We start from the raw sequence: 20,841 nt of genomic DNA on the forward strand, positions 1-20,841 counted from the left end.
TTAATTTGTGGGCGAGGGACCTCACACTATTTGCATATAATGTCAAATCCCTCGCATACTACAAAAGTTATTTAAGCATTTTTAGCTTTTATAGACCCGGAATATTTCAATTCTACTAATGCTCATATCGAAACTTTAAGTCGGTCTGGCGGATGGTTGGGTCCATCCGATTGGTCTGGCTGCTTACAAATGGTCTAGTTACAGGTCCCTGCGTATCATATACCAAAATCAGGCTTGAGAAAATGAGGTAAGTTAGAGTCGTTTTTTGCCAACTTTGTCGCGTCTGGTAAAAGTTTTATTTATAATAAAATAAACATGTACTTACGCAGTGTAAATAAAATCCATAGCTTAAAATTAATCTTGCACCACAAATAAACTTTCATTTTTTTATTTCCTTAGAAGTAAAATTTATGAAAGTCGCTTATTACGTCAAGTATACAATATACACGTAGCTTGATGTAAAAAATTCAAGTTTTTAGCTTTTATAGACCCGGAATATTTCAATTCTACTAATGCTCATATCGAAACTTTAAGTCGGTCTGGCGGATGGTTGGGTCCATCCGATTGGTCTGGCTGCTTACAAACGGTCTAGTTATAGGTCCCTGCGTATCATATATCAAAATCAGGCTTGAGAAAATGAGGTAAGTTAGAGTCGTTTTTTGCCAACTTTGTCGCGTCTGGTAAAAGTTATGGCCGGCGGAAACGGTCTGGCATTGATGATAACCTATTTCTAACAACGTGCTCTAACACATATATAAAAATCAGCCTTGAGAATTTAAGGAAAGTAAGCACTTTTTTTTTTCACCTTCATCACTTGATAGCAAAAAATTGGCCGATGGGCCGAACTAGAAAATATGCACACATTAAACGCCGATGTGAACTCTACATTGTCCCAAAGTTTCATCCTTGAGAATTTGAGGAAGGTCTGGCGGGCCTGGGCTCTTGATCTATCGTTATCGCTCTTTCTATCGCGCCAATACGGAACGAGCTAATAGAGAGAGCACGATAAGCATATAAGCATAGGTAAGCGATTGTGTCCGTTTCTAGGGACCCAGGCCCCTATTTGAAGCATTTGTAATTTTCACCTGGCGCTGTCAGTTCGCCCCCTTTCATCCTAGAAATCACCAAGTCGTCAACCAAGTATCTTGACTATTTTGTGTCAATCTCAAAAGGTCGCTGGCTCGAATCGAGTACCGGAGGTGTGAATTTTTACAAGCTTTTATTTCACTTGCCTTGTTAGGTTAGTTTGGGTCAAAACGTAGAAGCTAAATTTGACCCACTTCCCGGTTTCTGATTGATCTGAAATTTTGCACACATATGTCAAATCACGTGACAATGCAATATTATGGTATCATGGAGCTGATCTGATGATGATGGAGCAGAAAGGTGGTCATAGGAACTCTATTATGAAACGTCGTATCCCCATCGAGTAAGGGGTTTTTAGAAACGCAAAGGTGTTGAAAGAAAGGTACAGTCGGCGATAAAAGCTTGTTCCAAAAATGTAATTTTTGCAAAAAAACTTATTCCATTTTTCATTTAATTTAAAAATAGGTACCTATGTAATATTTACATTTAAATATTAAATTGAAACTAAAAGTGACATTTATAAAACATTTTATTTTCAATAAATCACATTCTGTTTATAATCTAATCGTGGCACATCGAACAACAGATAAAATATACTCCAAGTTTCCAAGTCTATTCTCTATACTGTCTATTTGAGGTATTTATTTCTTATTCAATAACGACATGCATTTACATTTATAATCACAATAATAATAGTATCACTATTAAATGCAGCTATCACACAAAATAAATTCGTAATGGGGAAATATATTATTTTTCCTTCAAATCGAATTTGACATCGTTGAGATGAGCAAAGTCCATAAAAAAAATCTACTCCATCATTTTCCGATACAAGTTCATCTGACCAAAATAATCTAGTAAAGTTTTTGTAAAAGTTTAGAATTTCTAAAATAAAATAAAATCAACACAGCCGAAACAACGAGATCACAACATCGAAAACATCCAAATACTTGACTAGTTCCATCTTAAGTATGCTGAGTATCAACATGGGCTTTCTTTGTACTAACCAGATCTGTAGTGTTTGTATCTAAAACATCTATCACATTAATTATTGTGTCTAATCGAACATTGAGATTAGGTACCCTATGAGCAATTGTGGACTTTATAATCCTCTAAACCCTTTAATTACCGAGATTCCCTGCAAATCCTTAAAGGATGCGACATATCTATTTGTTCCGCATCCGGAAAAACACGGACTTAATCATCTACCTCCGACCCCAAAGAATTTTCGGTCCTCATATCGCGGCTCATATCTTCCGGAGAATCATTCCTCAAACCCATAACACGTGAGGCATAAGAGCTTTGAGTAGCCATGCTAGCCAGAATCCCATTGGACAACGCCTGCACGGAGAGCGCTTCCTGCGACGGCCCGGGGTAGTTGTATTGCTGATAAACAGCCTGAATTCTCGCCGCGTTCACCAAAGTTTGTATCTTGAGCTGCGTTTCCAACGCCAAACTGAGTGGCAACTTCCGCAGTTGGCTCGCTATCAGTTTCCCGAACATTTCGAACTCATTCTCGTTTCCGTTTTCAGAGTGCTGACTTAAATCCTGAGGGCCGTCGTCGCTCCGATCGTCGTAATTGCCTTTCTTTTGTTTAGCGGGCACCGGGTAGATGGTGGCGAGGGACGTAATGAGCGGCGTCGCGATCCCCACGGGAGGGTTGAGGAACGAGGAGGAGGCAGGCGGGAGGATGCCGAACGGCGCGGCGGGCTGGCTCAGCCCGAACGGTGTCCCGGGCCGCGGCGACGGCGTGTTCAGCACGTACGGCGTCGACGAACGCGTCGAGCTGCGCCTTTTACGAGGACTCTTTTTCTCCGGAGATTTCCGCTCGCTTAAATCTTGCACGGCGTCGCTGTCGTCGCTCGCCGGTATCTCTAGCAAACTCGTATCCACCTGCCGCAAAAAAAACATAACCTCGAATCAGCTGTTCGCGGCAGAGCGCATGTGTAGACAAATACAATGTAAATAAACAAAAATAGTCTTACGGAACTCGGAGTGACGATCGCCCGCAGAAACCTGTCTGCGTGCTCGAACCACGTGACGCTGGGCCGGTACGCATGCGCGCCGGCCTTCCGCGCCGCGCGAATTTTCTTCAGCTCCACACTGTACGACGACCGGATATTTTTTATCTTATTCTTCAATTCTTTTACAGTGACATCCACCAAGTTCAACTCGTTAATAATCTCCACGTAACCTTGCTCGCGTATCTTCTTATTCTTGTAATGTTCCGATACGGGGTTCCATAGATATTCGCGTTTTTCGTACTCTATGATCATTTGAATCGTCAAGTCCTCGCTCCATTTGGGATTGGCTAGCATGGCTACCATTTTTATTGCATGTTATTGTCGCGTGGTCAGTTTTTGTGGGTTTTATGATTCGCGTTATGGTTTATGATGACTAGGAGCGCAGAGGGTGCGGGCGGTTCGCATGCGCGCAGCATACTAAAAGCACGTCGATGGATGGGCGATGGGCCGGGCGCGGGGCGCGGGAGGGGCAGCCTATTTCGGGAGTAGCCGGTATCACGCAGCCGCGTGCTTTGAAGCGTGCTGTTTCCCTCCTCTCCGCGCGGAGGCTGGGCCGGAGTGAAACGGAAGATTTGTGGCCGGCGGCCGGCCAGCGCGCGACACACGGCGGCGTGGGGTCGCGAACACCGGGCCGGGTCGGCCGACACCGATATCTGCACGGGAAGCATGGTCGCGCGATAGACGATAAAATATCAGGCCGTCCCTATCGCACTATTAGTAAGTGCGATAGGGACGGCCAGATGTTTTATCATTTATCGCGCGACCATGCTTCCCGTGTTGATCATTTGAAGTCAATCAGAGGTGAATCGATTTGCTTGTGTTGACACCGTACGAGGCTTACGGGCACTAAAAATGGTGGTTAGTACCGTCATCATTGACTCCTTTGTAAACACAAGCGAGCCAAGCGTGCAGTCTAGGCGTCCAAACGCGCGCGTCACGCGTGCTTAGCGTACCTACCTACTCATCAAGGCACATCTAAAGAGCGGTCTGTTCTGTCGAAATTATATAAATCTGATATTTATGGAGGTACAGTTGATGGTCTTTGGAGCATTATTCTCTCGTCTGTCGAATTTGATCCTTGAACAATTTTTCTTTGTCATCTAAAACAAACAATAGATTCCCAAGAATCCCAAGCACATACTGTAATTACTGTATAAACATAAGTTACATAAGACAGGATAACCATTTAGGGCCACTTGCACCAACGAAAATGGAGGGCTAACCCACCATTTTATATGGAATTTGACATAATAATATGACAGCCCACACTAACCCTGACGCCGTGGCTTGCGTGGGCGACGGTCGCGCGACCGATGCGACGCATACGAAATCAAACCTTATCGATATGGAAGTATGAGACGCGACGGCGACGGTCGCGCGACGGTCGCGCGCCGGTCGCGCGACCGTCGCCCACGCAAGACACGGCGTGAGTTAAGTGGTTGGTGATGCAAGTGGGCCTTAGTTACCTATCAATGCATAACTTTAGTGTCAACTGTCAAACCCTTCTTTCAATCAAATAATCAACCTAAGTTCGTCTTCCACACACAAAACCACACAACAGATTTTTCGCAAAAATAAATTTAGAACGCATTTAAAATTCGAACGCAAAATTATAGCTGAACCGCACGGTCGTGATACTCGAAACGCCGGGTGGCGGCGACCCATCGGGCAGAGTCGAAGGGCGACAGGCGATAGGCGACAAGCCATTTCAACGCCGAACCGTCTGCCGGCGTAGTTGAATGGCAATAGTCGACGCCAGAAGCCGACAGAAATGCAGTCTAGCTCGGTCGCGCCAATACGCAACGATAGAGATAGATAGCCATGGTTCAGATATTATCGTGAGCGTTTGTGCAAAATGTCTGCACACACATTATGCCGTATCTTGCGGATAATGTATGCGCCAATTTACCAAACGGGCTTTTTGCAAACCTTAAATGGGGAACATTTAGCACTGATAGCGTATCGTAATGAGATGATATATGATTATAGGTGAGTTCCAGGCAAAGAGGATCGAGTATTATAGAGAGTTACTGTCAAATTAAAATGTGTAATCACAGTGCATAGACTGCCATCTCTCGACACAAGCTTCTAACTTTTGAACCTCAGTTTTGACAATTTGGCCCATATTGTTAGCTTGATATGAGTTAAAATGTCAAATATTAATATTAGAACCATCTAGCCAAGCGTTCCCCAAAGGCGTAACGCCATCTAGACTACCGTACCTTTATCTCTATGGCTTTGAGGTACGTTTTTTCTTAGACTTTATCCGTCTATACGGAGTTACATATGTCTTTGGTTCCAGGGAACATTAGTTGGGGTGTGGATAACATCTCGAGCGTGTTTATGGATGGGACCGTGTTCGGTTTTGAACTCATTAAACAACTCTTTAAAAATTTTACGTGCAATTTAAATTTGATATTATATCTTTTAAGTGAACATTCCTTAATTCCTTATATGTACGTCTTCCACTAATTCCTTACATTTAATAACAATATAATCATTTGAATTGCGATATTTTGTGGAGGTCAATATTTAAAGTCACTAATAGGTCGACCGCGATTAATTAGAATTATTTTACCCCTTTTACTACTTACAATTTTTTTATAGTACGTCGGTGGCAAAGAAGCATACGGCAACTATTTTGAACCTGGCCTAAACAATAAATAAATAAATAAATATTGGGGACACCTTACATGCACAGATCAGCCCCAAACAAGTAAAACTTATATAGTATGAATTTTCTGAGATGAACTTTTCGCTTTTGCCCTAATCTGTTAAACAAAGGCCTTTGTTTCTATTATTCGCGGCGGTTAGCTCCCGTTTAAACGGCACGTGCTATAGTCTCAGTGTAGTTAAAAAGCAACTATCATGATAGCAATAAGGTTCCAATCCAGAAAAAGCCCTTTCGGAGATAACACGTTTTGTCATCTTCAAAAAAAGTTATGATCCATTGAAATCGTATGTTTCAGGGGGGGTTGGTTTGCATCAAATGAGGTAGTTCTAATTTTTTATACATATTGTTAAGGATGAAATAGTGATGTCAAATCCGAGTTTTCCACCTCGAAAGCCCACCGGGTCATTATTAAATACTTGAAAAACCATGACTTTTTTTGGTTTTTCTCATATTTCACCATCAAAAACTTTCTTAAGGGCTAAAGTCATTATGAACAATTTTAAGAATAATAAATTACCAATAAAATAATATAAAAAGGATCTTTGTGGCTCCAGTAGTTTCTGAGACACGCTTAGTTAAAGTTTTCACAATTTGATAAAAACACAATGTATAGTCATATACTGGAGGGTGAGTTAATGTTATGTCCTTAAACTACTTAATAGGACACGGGCATGTCCTTAAACTACGACAACCAATGTTAGTAGGTCCCGCAAGGGGCCATCTGGTCTGCTACCACCCTCCCGCCGAAATCCAGGCACCAAACAGCCTTGCTGCGTTTCATCTATGTACAGTGCCAGACTGCCAGTGCCTTTGGACGATGATTGGGTATCAGTTATGTTGCTTACAGCTAGTCATTTTGGATCCTAAAGTTTTCCGGACCTCGTAGCTCACGCTGGAAGGTAGTGAGATCCGAGGCACGGTCTTTTCGGTGGCCGACCGCAGGAAGTTGAGGTCCAGTTGTACGGCAGCCACATGCAAAAGGCTGCCCCGCCACCTAGTGAAAAATCCGCGAATAGCTCCACCGTGCCAGATATGGCGACTGGATGGGAGGAGGAGGCAATCTCTAAGTGAGCTCCTCATTGTCCTGATTAGTTCAAGTGATCCAAGCAGTAAACGCAACACCTTGACAACCAGTTTTCACCCACCCCGTACCCTTCAACAACATGAAACGAAAAAGAAAAAGAATACGAGTAAGTGTAAACACCAACGGCACTTCCTCTCATTGAAAGTGAACCTCACCAACGTGCACTATATCGATCCGGTTCTCCACCATCCTGAAATCGAAAAGCCGCACATATTCTTTTTGGCGAATACGCAAATTAAAAACCCAGCGGACGCGGCGTACATCAACTACCCAGGCTACTCACTGGAGGACAAGTTCAGAGCAGATGCTGGGGTCTGTGTGTACATCCGCGACGGCATTTTCTACAATGCCTCTGATTCTTTGAGGTGACCGGGTCCGGGGTGGTGAGAGGTCCGCTTTGTGGATAATTATTTACTTGGGCTCTGAGAAAGCGATCGTATACCTGTGTCTACCGACGTACAGCGGAAACCAGGAAAGTGACCTTCTGCTAACAACTGATCCAAAAAGGCACTCGGTTTCGGTCTCAGCTCCACTGGGATCCGGCCACTGTCTGGTGAAATCCATGTCGATCCACTCTCCATGCTCTACAAAGCTCAACTCCGATCATATACGTAGTATTGCAGCCACCTGCGGGACGGCTCAGCTAAATACCAACTCACCGCTTTGGATACATTAAAGAGCCAGGAGGATGATGTTTTGATAAGCTTTTCGATTTCAAGATGGTGGAGAAACAGATCGCACTATATGCACGTTGGTGAGGTGCACTTTCAATAAGAGGAAGTGCCGCTGGTGTTTACACTTACTGCTTTAGCCCCCAACTTCCTGCGGTCGGCGACCGACAAGACCGTGCCTCGGATCTCGCTACCTTCCAGCGTGAGCTACTGGGTCCGGTAAACTTTAGGATCCAAAATGACTAGCTGTAAGCAACATACCTGATACCCAATCATCATCCAAAGGCACTGGCACTGTACATAGATGAAACGCAGCAAGGCTATTCGGTGCCTGGATTTCGGCGGGAGGGTGGTAGCAGACCAAATGGCCCCTTGCGGGACCTACTAACATTGGTTGTCGTAGTTTAAGGACATGCCCGTGTCCTATTAAGTAGTTTAAGAACAATAACATTAACTCACCCTCAGTATATGACTATACACTGTGTTTTTATGAAATTGTGAAAACTTTAACTAAGCGTATCTCAGAAACTACTGGGGCCACAAAGATACTTTTTATATTATTTTGTTGGTAATTTATTATTCTTAAAATTGTTCATAATGACTTTAGCCCTTAAGAAAGTTTTTGATGGTGAAATATGAGAAGAACCAAAAAAAGTCATGGTTTTTCAAGTATTTAATAATGACCCGGTGGGCTTTCGAGGTGGAAAACTCGGATTTGACATCACTATGTCATCGTTAACAATATGTATAAAAAATTAGAACTACCTCATTTGATGCAAGGCTGAATGTACGATTTCAATGGATCATTACCTGCACACTACAAACTGTTTAATAAATTTTAACCTTATTGCTACCATGATAGTTGCTTTTTAACTACACTGAGACTTTAGCACGTGCTGTGGAAACGGGAGCTAACCGCGGTGAATAATAGAAACAAAGGCCTTTGTTTAACAGATTAGGGCAAAACCGAAAAGTTCATCTCAGAAAATTCATACTACTAGCTAAGCGACGATATACATACTTAAATAGACAAATACATACATACATGAAAACATTCATGACTCAGGAACAAATATCTGTGCTTATCACACAAATAAATGCCCTTACCGGGATTCGAATCGAACCCAGGACCGCGGCTTAGCAGGACTAACCGACTGAGCAAGACCGCGGTCGTCGAAAAAAAGGTAATATGTAGTAGTTTATGAGACCGTGCATAATTAAGAGCATATATAACAACACAAGCGTGATGGGTTTATGAAACAAGCCGAAGGCGAGTAAAACACTACTCGATTGTCTGCTCGTTTGCCCCCTATCCATTAAAAAAAAAGTGAAACAAGGTTGCCCCCTCTCGACCGTAACACGCTCCGAGCGAACAGCGCGGCGGGATGACAACCTGTCCACTCGTATTTACTTTGTTCTACTGAATTTCGACTCTTAGGTACTTATTGTAGGAAAAAATGACAAGTTTAAAAAAAAACGAACCGTGATGATGTTTATCGAGTTATGATCGTGTTATAGATTTGTATCTTAAATAAAATAATATTTCTTTTTTTTTCTTTTTCATCACGTGGCCAAGTGACAATGACATGAAATTGTCAAATGTGCAAGAAAAAACTTTATGGCTAACGCAAAAAGCATTAGCAAGTATCAAGACCATAAAAAATAAAATTAAGAATAAATCTGAATTCTGGTGACTCACTATTTTTGTCGGTTTCATAAAATAAGGTAAATTGTTATAAAATATAGTAAAAAAAAAAAAAAAAAAAAGTAAATAACAGTAACACAGTACAGTAATGGTGAACAATAAAGAATATTTGTATTGTATTGTATTGTAAATAATTATTTTTTCATGAATAAGTAGCAAATTACTCTAGGCTCCATACCAAAAACATTCATTTCTAACATTTTCCAAGTTCAACCCGTTCGTTGCTCCGGCAACATAATTTAATGTAATTAGCTCGAAGCCACTCAAGTGTCCCGATACATGGCGTTAACTCTTCAACGCGTACGATCAACCAACATAGTTGTGATGTCCTACAAGTATTAAGTAATTACTATTACTAATTGAATTTTTAAAATTAAATGGCCTTAGTCCATTGCTGGGACTATTTTGCCAGTGTCAAGGTAGTATAAGCAAATTGTTATTGATTTTGGTACGATAAATACGACAGTGTTCGGAAGTCGGCACTTGTAAATTGATAGCTAGATTTTACAAGGGCACGTGGACTATCGGCCGTTGACGACAAAAAAGTGGCTAAACGCGTTTCGAGACTAATTCTTCATCAGCTTCTCACTATAACATTAGCAAAATAAGGAGAAATTATTCACGACACGATACCGCTAAGATGGCGTTCGAACCGCAAGTCCAACTATTACTAAAATAATTATGACTACGCATCGGTAACTTGTGGCATATAGGTGGCATTTGACAGAATAGTGATGTGAAAAGTTTTCTAAGGGCTGGTTTTTCAATCGGCAGATAAATAATATCTGTCAGATATATGTTAGCTGTCATTGTCATTTATACGTGTGATGAAAAGGATAGTGATAACTTTATCTGATAGATACATTTATCTGGTAATTGAAAAACCGGCCCCAAATGTTTTTTCAGAAAAAATTAAATAATAAATAAATATTCCCTACATGGTGGTTGGTGGCGCTTTATTAAATGAAATAAAAATAAATTCGAAATATCCGTTTTATCTTGTCTGTCTTTAAATTCCAAGTATTCGAATTATCCAGGTAAAAAATTGGCCGGATAATGGATAATTGCAAGCCCTACTACATTAAGAGAGCATTCAGAGCTTTTTTAACCCCCGACGCAAAAACGACGGGGTGTTATAAGTTTGACGTGTCTGTCTGTCTGTCTGTTTGTTTGTCTGTTTGTTTATGTGTGTCTGTCTGTGGCATCGTAGCTCCCGAACTGATAAACCGATTTCGATTTAGTTTTTTTTTTGTCTGAAAGCTGAGTTAGTCGGGAGTGTTCTTAGCCATGTTTCATGAAAATCGGTCTAAGTACTCTGTCGCGCGGGGTTTTATCAAAATTTTAATTTTGTGGTTAGGTTACAGATTTGTTAGATGGGCTTCCCAAACGCTTTAATACCTTGCAGGCCTTGCAGCTAATTTTCTTTTCGCATTTGTTCCCGAAAGCGATTATCCTAGTCCGTATTTTCTTCGGCAGCTTATTTTTACAGTCGCTTAGCTTCTGTTTCTGATAATTTTTGGTCCGAATTTTAACCTGCAACTACAACAAATAAATGAAATAAACTTTTAAGAATGTTTTGAGTGTCCTTTAATGGTTTAAACTTAAAAGCAAGAGCTGCACATGAGGTAATTGCAATTTCCATGCGGCCCACGCGGCCCGAAGCGCAGTCTCTGTTTTGACAGGTGTAACTGCGAGCCCGAGGGTAATGTGGGGTTCCATGCCCGAAGGACCCTTATACTTAGTGCATTTTCACTTTATCCGACCCGATAAAAATCAAAGATGGCGTCATAAATATATAGGATATCGGTTCTACATCCGATATCGGATCGGATAATGTGAACACGCACTTAAGAGTGTGCCCTTCCCGAAAACGTTCTCCCATTTGTATGAGAAATGTCTCTCAATGAGAATATTCTCCATAGAATAACCTAACCACAATATTAAAATTTTGAAAAATCCCCCGACCGCGACATGCATGGCTAAGAACACTCCTGAGTTCCTGACTAACTCAGCTTTCAGACAAAAAAAACTAAATCTAAATCGGTTCATCCGTTCGGGAGCTACGATGCCACAGATAGACACACACACAGACAGACAGACAGACACGTCAAACTTATAACACCCCGTCGTTTTTGCGTCGGGGGTTAAAAATTAGAACGTTCTCGAGAATGAATTATTTCAGAATTTACATACGAACAAGCTTTTTGTTTTGTGTTTTCCAAAAGGGGGTAGGTCTGTCTAAAGTGCCTCTGCCTACCACGCATGAAACTGCTAAAGTTCCAGATTCCAGAGACGCTTTCATCATCATCAATTAATGGAATACTTAATTCACTACACTGAGAGAAATTTGCATTGTGAATTTAACAAGTTCGACTTGTTGCGGTTTATCCGTTTGAATCAGCCAAACGTATGTTTAAAACAATATGTGTCAGGTTGTTTTTATAAAATCGACTTGTTGATTCAAATATATTGCCGATTCAAATGACAAGTAGCTTGTTGTTTGAACCAACAAAGAGCACGTAGGCGCTATTTTAACCAAAAAACTTGTTGAACGAACATGAAAACTGGTTGTATTTTCTCTCAGTGTACTATTAGCTGAAGTTTGACATTTAAGAATGTCTAATAAAGCCCCTTATAAGACGTGAATCATAAGGGCCCTTGAGACGTAGAAAGCCCCGTAGGCAAGGACAGGGACTCGCTTTAATAAGCCCGACTGTGCGATGCGAGATTTCATTTTTACAACCTTCTATTTAGTTCTATTTTTTAGAATTTAGAAAAGGTGGATGGACTGCGTGAGAGATTAAAACGAAGGAAATGATGAAATGACGTCCGACAGAGAGGTATAGAAGAATAACCTAACCACAAAATTAAAATTTAAAAAAAAAGCTCCGACATAGTGGAACGATTTTCACGAAACATAGCTAAGAACACTCCCGACTTACTCAGCTTTCAAACAAAAAAAAAACTATGCCATGTTTCATGAAAATCGGTCCACTGTATAGGGATTTTTTTCAAAATTTTAATTTTGTGGTTATGTTATTCTAAATGTACTTATGCTTAATAATTACAAACGGCAAGCCGTCGCGATTTAACACTCTCGTTAGCAATATTCAACTTCCGCCCCATGTCCCACAATGTACCTACTATTTTATTTTTAAGAAGAATGTACTGAGACTAAGGTCAAAATCAGTTTTAGCCTCTTCGGTCAACTGATATTTGCCCTTGCTTAAAACCTTTCCTCAATGAAAATGAAAAGAAAATTGTAGTAAGTAATATGTATGGAATGCATATAGACTTACTGCGTTTTAACTTTGAGGAGCAGCGTGAGATACGAGATTTTTTCAAAGTAGTGACGATATACTACTATGTCTATGCTATAAACCGATATTTATCCATCAACCAAAATCAAACTTAACTTTATCACTCCACCCAACTTTATTACGATTAAATAGAGCTTATATTCCGAAGGATAAGCTGTCGTCGGCGAGAGCAAAGTAGGCTACTTCACATTTATATCCAGAGCTGTTTTAGTCGTGAATATGACGGGATAGAGTCGATTTTGCGACGACTGTAGTCGTAGATAGAGTCACGAGGAGTGACGCAACGAACTGGCTTGACATCTATATTAATAATGATGCACAGCCGAGAAGTGACAATCGTTGACGCTAGGTGGCAAACGAAACGCAGTCTGTCTCTGTCGCGTCACTACAGAAGAGCGATAGGGAGATCTACGAATTGCCTACGATACGCTAACTAAGCGTAAGCGATTGCGACGTTGGACAAGTATAAAGAAGTTGCAACATGGCAAAGCTAGGACGTAATAACCTAACCATAAAATTAATATTTTGAAAAAACCCCCGACCGCGACATAGCGGACCGATTTTTATGAAACTTGGCTAAGAACACTCCCGACTAACTCAGCTTTCAGACAAAAAAAAACTTAATCTAAATCGGTTCATCCGTTCGGGAGCTACAATGCCACAGACAGACAGACAGACAGACAAACAGACAGACACGTCAAACTTATCGTTTTTGCGTCGGGGGTTAAAAATGGAGCTAAAGATATGCTACACGAAATGAACATATTATGCGGGATTAACTGGATACCTGGATAGACTGGGGTATCGAGGACGAATACAAGGTCTTTTACGCCCGATAAGGCATCTGCTGTGCATTTTCATCAAGTTTACCGGTCGAAGATCCTTCAGTTGTTTCAACCCTAATACCCTATCCCTTATCTCTTAAAAGAGAAGTTGCTTTGTGACAGGTTAAGATAGTACCTTACTTGAAAGCTGATGTATGTCGGCAGCGCCCTGTGTTTATAGTGTAAAGGTCTGGCTACGTATGGCTACGGTTCTTACCTGTAATAAAGAAATAACAAATTAGTATGTTTAATGCTAATGAGTAGCAATCAGGAGTTAAAATAAACAAATAAAATGCTAAAAAGACCTAGACATAGTGGACCGATTTTTAAACATGGCTAAGAACACAGACTAATCCAGCTTTCAAACAAAAAGAAACGAAATATAAATCGGTTGATTCATTCGAAAGCTACAATTCCACAGACAGTCACACACAGGCAGGCAGACAGACGCGTCAAACTTATAACACCACGTCGTTTTTGCGTCGCGGGTTAAAATATTTTGAAGACAAGTATATTTTTGAATAAGGCTCAGGGTAAGTCCGTTTTCACTTTATCCGATTCGATATCGGATGTCGGAAGGATTTCAATGGAAAAAATGAAAGGTGGCACCTGTAATGTATGGGATATCGGTCCGATATCCGATATCGGATCGGATAATAAAAAAAAAAAAAATGTCCTATAATAATATTTATTTATTTATTTATAATAAATGTGACAACGCACTAAGGTTGCCAGTTCGCAGCAGTCCGTACAATTTGCAAACGTTGGTTATAATAAGGGGTAGGACCCCTCAGGCTGTCGTTTTGGACGTCAGACGTGTCAGCGGTGATCAAAGAAAATTATGAAGTGATGTAGGAATATTTATTTAATATAATTAGTGCTTACATTGCTATTGTCGACAATATTTAACGAATAATTAAACGTTTTACCATTCGGCTGATGTAATATGTAATGTGGAGGTTTTAGGGAAAAAATACAAATGTGTCGCTTAACTTCAAACTTGGGTAAATCCATTTTGCTATAAGAGCATTTCTTTTTTTTTTGCCACTAAATTTTTTTTTATTGTTTTAGGGAATTTTAGGTCAATTGTACTCAGAATCACGAGTACTTTCGATCTCACTGGGAGACAATAAGTGTCCCAGAATTTCCATACATTTTTGTTACTTTCCTCTTTTGTTACCCCATACAACATGTACGGAAAATGGTAACAAAATAAGAAAAAATCGTATGGGACAATTTTTTTAACTACTAGGATTGAAAAAGCTAGTAATTTTGAGTAGAAATAGCATTTTTTTTTTTTTCAAAAATATCACACTTCATAAAAGTGGCAAAAAAAACAGAAATGCTCATAAGGTTGATTATATTTCAGACCATAATTTTTTTTTTTATATAATCATAATCAACCATAAAGCAGAATGGATTTACCCAAGTTTGAAGTTAAGCGACACAAGTGTCAAATCTTAGCATAGAAGTCTAGTGTCGTGTCGGAGGTGAAGATCCAAAACTACAATAAATAATGTATGAAAATTGACTCTCTACGATGAAATCCCCTAAAAAGATGTTTATTGCCGAAATTGTTATCCGATAGATATCGAATTATATGGAGACCAGTGCCCCATTTCTCAAAACTGAAAGTTACAAGTGACCCTTCTCTCAAAAGGCTAATTTCCTATACTTAAAATAAAATATTTTATGCAGTGCACGAAATAAAGCACCACATAAGGTCAGTGCGGACAAGACCGGCATACTTTATTTGAAATAAAGTATGAGGAGTGATCCGCATGGTCCTGGTCCCATGGTCTACACAGCTATTATAATACTTTGGTGAGTTAAAGTAAACTTATGTGATGAAAATCACTTTTTTAAGGCTCGGCGGTTTGACCGTCCCCACGCGCTGATTAAGGCAAGACCGTCTAGTGCTCGTTGTCGCGTAATTTCATATGGAAATAAGTATCAAAATCATGTTCATTGTTATATTCTGTAATAACAGGGAGTAATGTGATAGATATTAGAACAAATAACGTTGATATTTTCAACATATCAGCATTTTTCTATTTATAAGGCAAGTCCGTCATATGTCCCGTAAATGAGGTTGATAGCCTTCTTTTTTCAGGTCCAGACAAAAGCAAAGCCGAAACTTATAATTAAAATTAACCTACAGCACCCGTTTAAACTCGACTTATTTCCCATAAAGCCTAAAAAAGGTGCCTTACTCTTATACTAGGCACAATTTCGAAGTTACATATTTCAGAACATAAAACAATAAATTTGAACGCGTTTTAAGATCATTAATTGTACTAGACAGGAAGAACGATTATTAAATTACTACGTTACATACATAATGCACAAAATATTCCAACTGCTTCTATTTTATTTTAATTTTATGTTGAACTCGATGGTCGAATTCGAATCACGAATCAAGTTTTTTGTTAACTAGTGTTCGTCCTAGGGATATCTATTGAAGACCAATGGATTAAGGATGAAAAACTGGTATACCTTCGGAGGTGTAAGAAGTGATAGATATAAAAATACAAAAGTTATATTCAGTAGACGGTCTTTCTGGGTAGACGGTCTTTCCCACGCTGACCTTAATTAGAAGAAAATTATGGCCAGTAGTTATGTATCTAACAAGTCTAGTACAATAACGCCTTCAGGGGGATGTTGGGCCTGCCCTGGCGCTGCAGTGCGTCAGGAATGTTCGCCGCCTGGAGGACGGACGGCTTCCACGCCGTGATGCGGAAGCGGGTGGCGTCTCTGTGCGAGCGCGTGCGAGGCAGTACCAACACTCTCCTGAAGGTGATTGCTGAGAGGGTGGACAGCCCTATCCTCACGCACTGGATGTCCTTGCATCTTCAGTCTAATTGTAGCTACCTATACTTTCTACTAACGTATATTTAGTTTAGTTTTTAAGTTATTACTAACATAATATGGATGTGTGTCCGAAATAAATGCTTTCATTTCATTTCATAAACATAATTTCTATTTAATAAGTCAAAAAGAAAGATATAAAGTAAATGAATTGACAGTGACGTCACTCCTCAGTATTTTTCCATATTAGCACTAGTAGGAAACTAGCTTATTGTATCCAGTTTCTGGAGATGGTATTGAAATGAAAGAAACACATGAAACAGGGCATTCAAAACTTGTCCTCTCTGGTAACAAATGTAGGTAAATATCGACTCTTCTTTAAAATCACTCAATTCTGCAAGCGTCACATCACTATACCTACCAGGCCGCCATAAGTAGCTATAGCTAAAGTAGCGGAGTAGCGACAAGCGGGGCGGACGGTTGGCTTCCGGGCGCTTCCTTCCGGAAATAGGGCCCGTTCCGGCCGCCCCGGCGCGCCTAATGGCTCGTGTCTGTGTAATGTCGCAGCTATGCTGCCCTGGTAGCGAACGAGATACGTGATGCGCTCCTGGTGCCTTTGGACATTATTACTTATATAATGATCAGTCTGTCCGGAAAAAAAGTCGTGAAATATATGGCCAAGTGGTTTTCTCTTTCCGAACAGACTAGAAAGAAGAAGAACTTATAGTTTAGTTTTTTAGTTTAGTTTTATTTATTTCATTATGATAAATTACATTATAAATTATGCTATGTTAACCTATACGAATTTACATTATGATCGTCAATATAATTATTTCACATGCATTCATTCAATTGTATAATATCAATAATAATAATCAAAACAAAAAGAGTTAACATAAAAACGAATTCAAACTAAAGAGAGAGTATAAGAGTTGTAAATAAACCTCCCAAACTACAAAAAAGTCATTGAAGCATGCGACCCGCAAGCATGCAAGGAAAACTGACAGACAGTCGGACTGGCGACGATTTGCTTACTCGTTTGCCTTCGATTTCTTAAAAAAACTGCATAAAAAATTAAAATTTTGATAAAATCCCTACATAGTGGACCGATTTTCGTGAAACATGGCTAAAAACACTCCCGACTATTCAGCTTTCAAACAAAAAACAACTAAATCTAAATCGGTTCATCCGTCGGGAGCTACGATGCCACAGACAGACACACACACAGACAGATAAATAGACAGACAGACAAGTCAAACTTACAAAATAACAACAATTTCATAATTTTTATTCGTTGGTACAATCCTTATCTCAAAATAACCGATTAACCGATTCGCTTTGCAGCAACTGTTTTAGCAATTTCTAAACATCCATACCAAATCTACTAGACATTTTGATATCGCAAGCATTTGACATCAATTGCTAGCCGGACCAGCCAATCACTTTTATGAATTTTACGATATAAACGCATCCATTGGCGATGAGTAGGTACCATCACTAGCAAATATAAATTACTTTGCCAAGGCTACAAAACTACAAACGTGGAGCTCCGCTTAGTTGGGTCACACCTCGGACACTGGCAATCAAATATATGAAAGAGGCGCGTTCCCAGCACACAGTCTAAGCTCGTGTACGTGAGCGCGTACTGTGCTTGTATGAGTGAGATATGACAGGTCGACTGTTTGCGTTTTTGACAGGCGGTAACTGTGAGGTGACCGAGAATGGGCGGCACTTTCAGTGGGGAGCGGGAGTACCCATACTGTACGATCGTACTCTTTATTATATGTACTGTTGGGGACAAATACATACAGGACTGTTACAGGACTGTTGGGGACAAATACATAATACACGTTGTTCATTATGACCTCAAAAGTCACTATGCAAAGTTAGAACGGTCCTTTCTATTTCACCGTGTATACAGGGTGGAAAGATAAATCGGGCCCTGGAGTTTTAATCCTGTGTCGAGAGATGGCAGTCTATTCTCTGTGACTACACATTTTTATAATGTACTAAATCCTCTTTAATTTGGAGCTAGATCGATGTCCCTTATTTGTTTCTGACTCAAAGGGGCCAAAGGGCTCAAATACCATAGTTTTGAATACTACCTCCCTCCTTGCGATACAATACAGGCAAGCACGGTCGCGTGATAAACGATATAAACGATATAACGACAACAGGCCGTCCTTTTCGCACTGTTTGTAAGTGTGATAGGGACGCACCGATGCGATAAAGTTTATCCAACTAGCATAGCTGGACATTACCTTGTTAATCCGTTAATCGTTAATTAACGAGGTTATTTAGTTGATTCGGTGAATCCCAAGTAGGTTTTACCATGGCGACTTATACATATTAGTGTCAGGGCCGCTATTCTATTCTATTTTATTCACTTCAAAACCAAATATTTGTAACGATTTTTTTTAACGATATTTTAAGAGGTTTTGCTGTACCTACTTCGGGCTTTTATAGTAACATAACACAATTTAATGAATTACTGAAGCAAGTAAAATTCAATTTTTATCACGTGTTAACGGATTATCGATTAACTTTAACTTCCGTTAAATTTGTCAAAATGTATCGCTTTAACGATTAACGAAGTTTACTTTAATTAGCGATTATCGAAGTTAACTATTTGATTAACGGTGCTCAGCTATGCCAACATTGCCAACTAGTGTGCTCCGCCCGCCCGCAGCTGTTATACCTACTTTGTATACGTATAACGAGCTCGGGTGTACGGCATCGCGTAATGAGGGCGTGGGTCGCTGTGGGGACATATTGTCAGCTGTGTCGAAGGCTCCCCGCCGATAACACTTGCCGTTTCGGTTATTATTTATTTTTGTAGCTTTGTGTTTATAGTATTTTGTGTTTAAGAGAGGTCAAAAAGGTAGCGTGGGTAACAATTTGAAGTAAAGACACCACGAGTATTTTTTAACTCATTTCTGTGCACACCTAACCTTCAGCGTAACTTACATTGTGAGGAAACCGGACTCATTCCAATAGGGCCTGGCCTACTCGTATTTTACCGAATTTGGAAGAGTTCGGTCCGCATTGCTACGCAGCAATTATTAGGGTTGTTACAACTTTACGTCACTTTGCGTGTGTTATAACAGCTTAGCTTATTATGAGATTTTTGACGTCCTTTCTGTACAGTTGTCCTTTGTGTCATTTGTATCCTTATCCTTAAATACATAAGGACTGTTAGTCTTGAGCGACCGAGCTTCGCTTGGAGTTCTAAAACTCGGAAATTTGCGTTTCCTGGGGAGGGACGACTTTTAAGACTAAGCTAAATAGTTTCGAATTTTCACCCCCGAAACCCCTACTTACTTCTACTACGAGCGGTTTCCGAGAACGCTAGTGTAAATAAATATACTTACAAGAATTTATTTTGTGATGAAACAGCGCACCAGGCTTGACCTTCGCAGTCCCAGGATTATTCAGCGGACAGGCGAGGGAGTATCAATCAAAATTAAAAGTGGATTAAGCCGAGAGCACGCACGCGGTCCGAGCGTAATTGCGTAAATGAGACCGCGGTCGACGGAATTCACGAATTTTCACGAATTTTTGTCGCTTCTGGGACCCGCATGTCTATAGAAAGATATTAGTCTAATAATATTAGTGACATTAGTGTGTTATAATGACAGCTAACCCATACGATTTGACAGTTCGTGGACTAATAATATTAGTCTAATTACTAATATTGTTCGAGAAGTGGGCCCCTGGGGACCGATTTTTAAATTACTAACGCACGAATCGCCGTTCGAAAGTTTGTGGAAATTGACGAAATGCTATTTATATGCTATTTAAGGACGGCTGATAATTTTAAATCTATACTAACTATAGAATAATTTTTAATCCACGTTTTTAACTTCCACGGCATCGAAATAGCTAATCCTGCTCGTCTCATAATTCACCCTGTATAGTAGTTTCAAGTAGTTAGTTGTCTGCACACCATCACTTCGCGAAAGTTGTAATTTCCCATCCATCAAAGACGCCGTGATGTCTTTAGATAACTTTTACCTATAGGCGAAAACTAGCAATTTAGTAGGAAGCGAAAGTGATATATCAATCACTTATGTTTTGGGGTGATTCTTACTGAAAATTCAACAGAAATCTTTTATTTTTGAGGGAGGGAGTGGAAAACACCAAAAAAAATAGAATTTGGTTCCCCTAGGACTTGACGAAGTAAAAATTTGGCGCTGGCGCCCCTTTAAACTTGGCTACGCCTTTCCTAGATTCGGGCCTGCAGTCTGATGATATCAGGGCGACCCAGCCGACCCAGTAGGCCTACTAGGCATATGATTGCCGCGAGAGTATGTCGTCGCGAGATAGATCACACGTCTTCTTCTAACTGTATTAATGACATAAGGACGAGTAATAGTCTTTCTCGCGACGACATACTCTCGCTGCAATCATGTGCTAAGCATAGAGGTATCGCTGGAGAAACATTGTGAAGGCGGATTTGTGTGCAAACTCCATTTCAAAATGGCGAGAAGTATCGTACTTAGTACCGGGAAAAGCCCTGTCTTGTATAGGACGCAAACTCTTATTTTGGAGCACTGAACCAAGGGAATAAGCAAGTAAGTATGGCGACGGGATGCTGGCATCAGGAATTAATAGCACCACTCCATCTCGAATATCTCGATCCATC

The 20,841-nt window shown here is 40.2% G+C and overlaps 2 protein-coding genes across 3 annotated transcripts in view; both read right to left on the reverse strand.

Moving 5' to 3' along the window:
- The window catches only part of LOC125237702 (nucleolar protein 4), a 297,005-nt gene that overhangs the window by 235,428 nt on the left and 40,736 nt on the right, over positions 1-20,841 (reverse strand). The gene's annotated exons all lie outside the window — the stretch shown is intronic.
- LOC125237703 lies at positions 1,598-3,660 on the reverse strand. Its single transcript, XM_048144861.1, has 2 exons — positions 3,072-3,660; positions 1,598-2,979 (listed from the first exon to the last, which is right to left on the reverse strand). Exons 1-2 carry the CDS (start codon positions 3,411-3,413, stop codon positions 2,284-2,286), a joined length of 1,038 nt encoding a protein of 345 aa, XP_048000818.1. The 5' UTR covers positions 3,414-3,660; the 3' UTR covers positions 1,598-2,283.

The sequence above is a fragment of the Leguminivora glycinivorella genome, chromosome 22 (assembly GCF_023078275.1).
Source record: "Leguminivora glycinivorella isolate SPB_JAAS2020 chromosome 22, LegGlyc_1.1, whole genome shotgun sequence".
Lineage (NCBI taxonomy): Eukaryota > Metazoa > Arthropoda > Insecta > Lepidoptera > Tortricidae > Leguminivora > Leguminivora glycinivorella.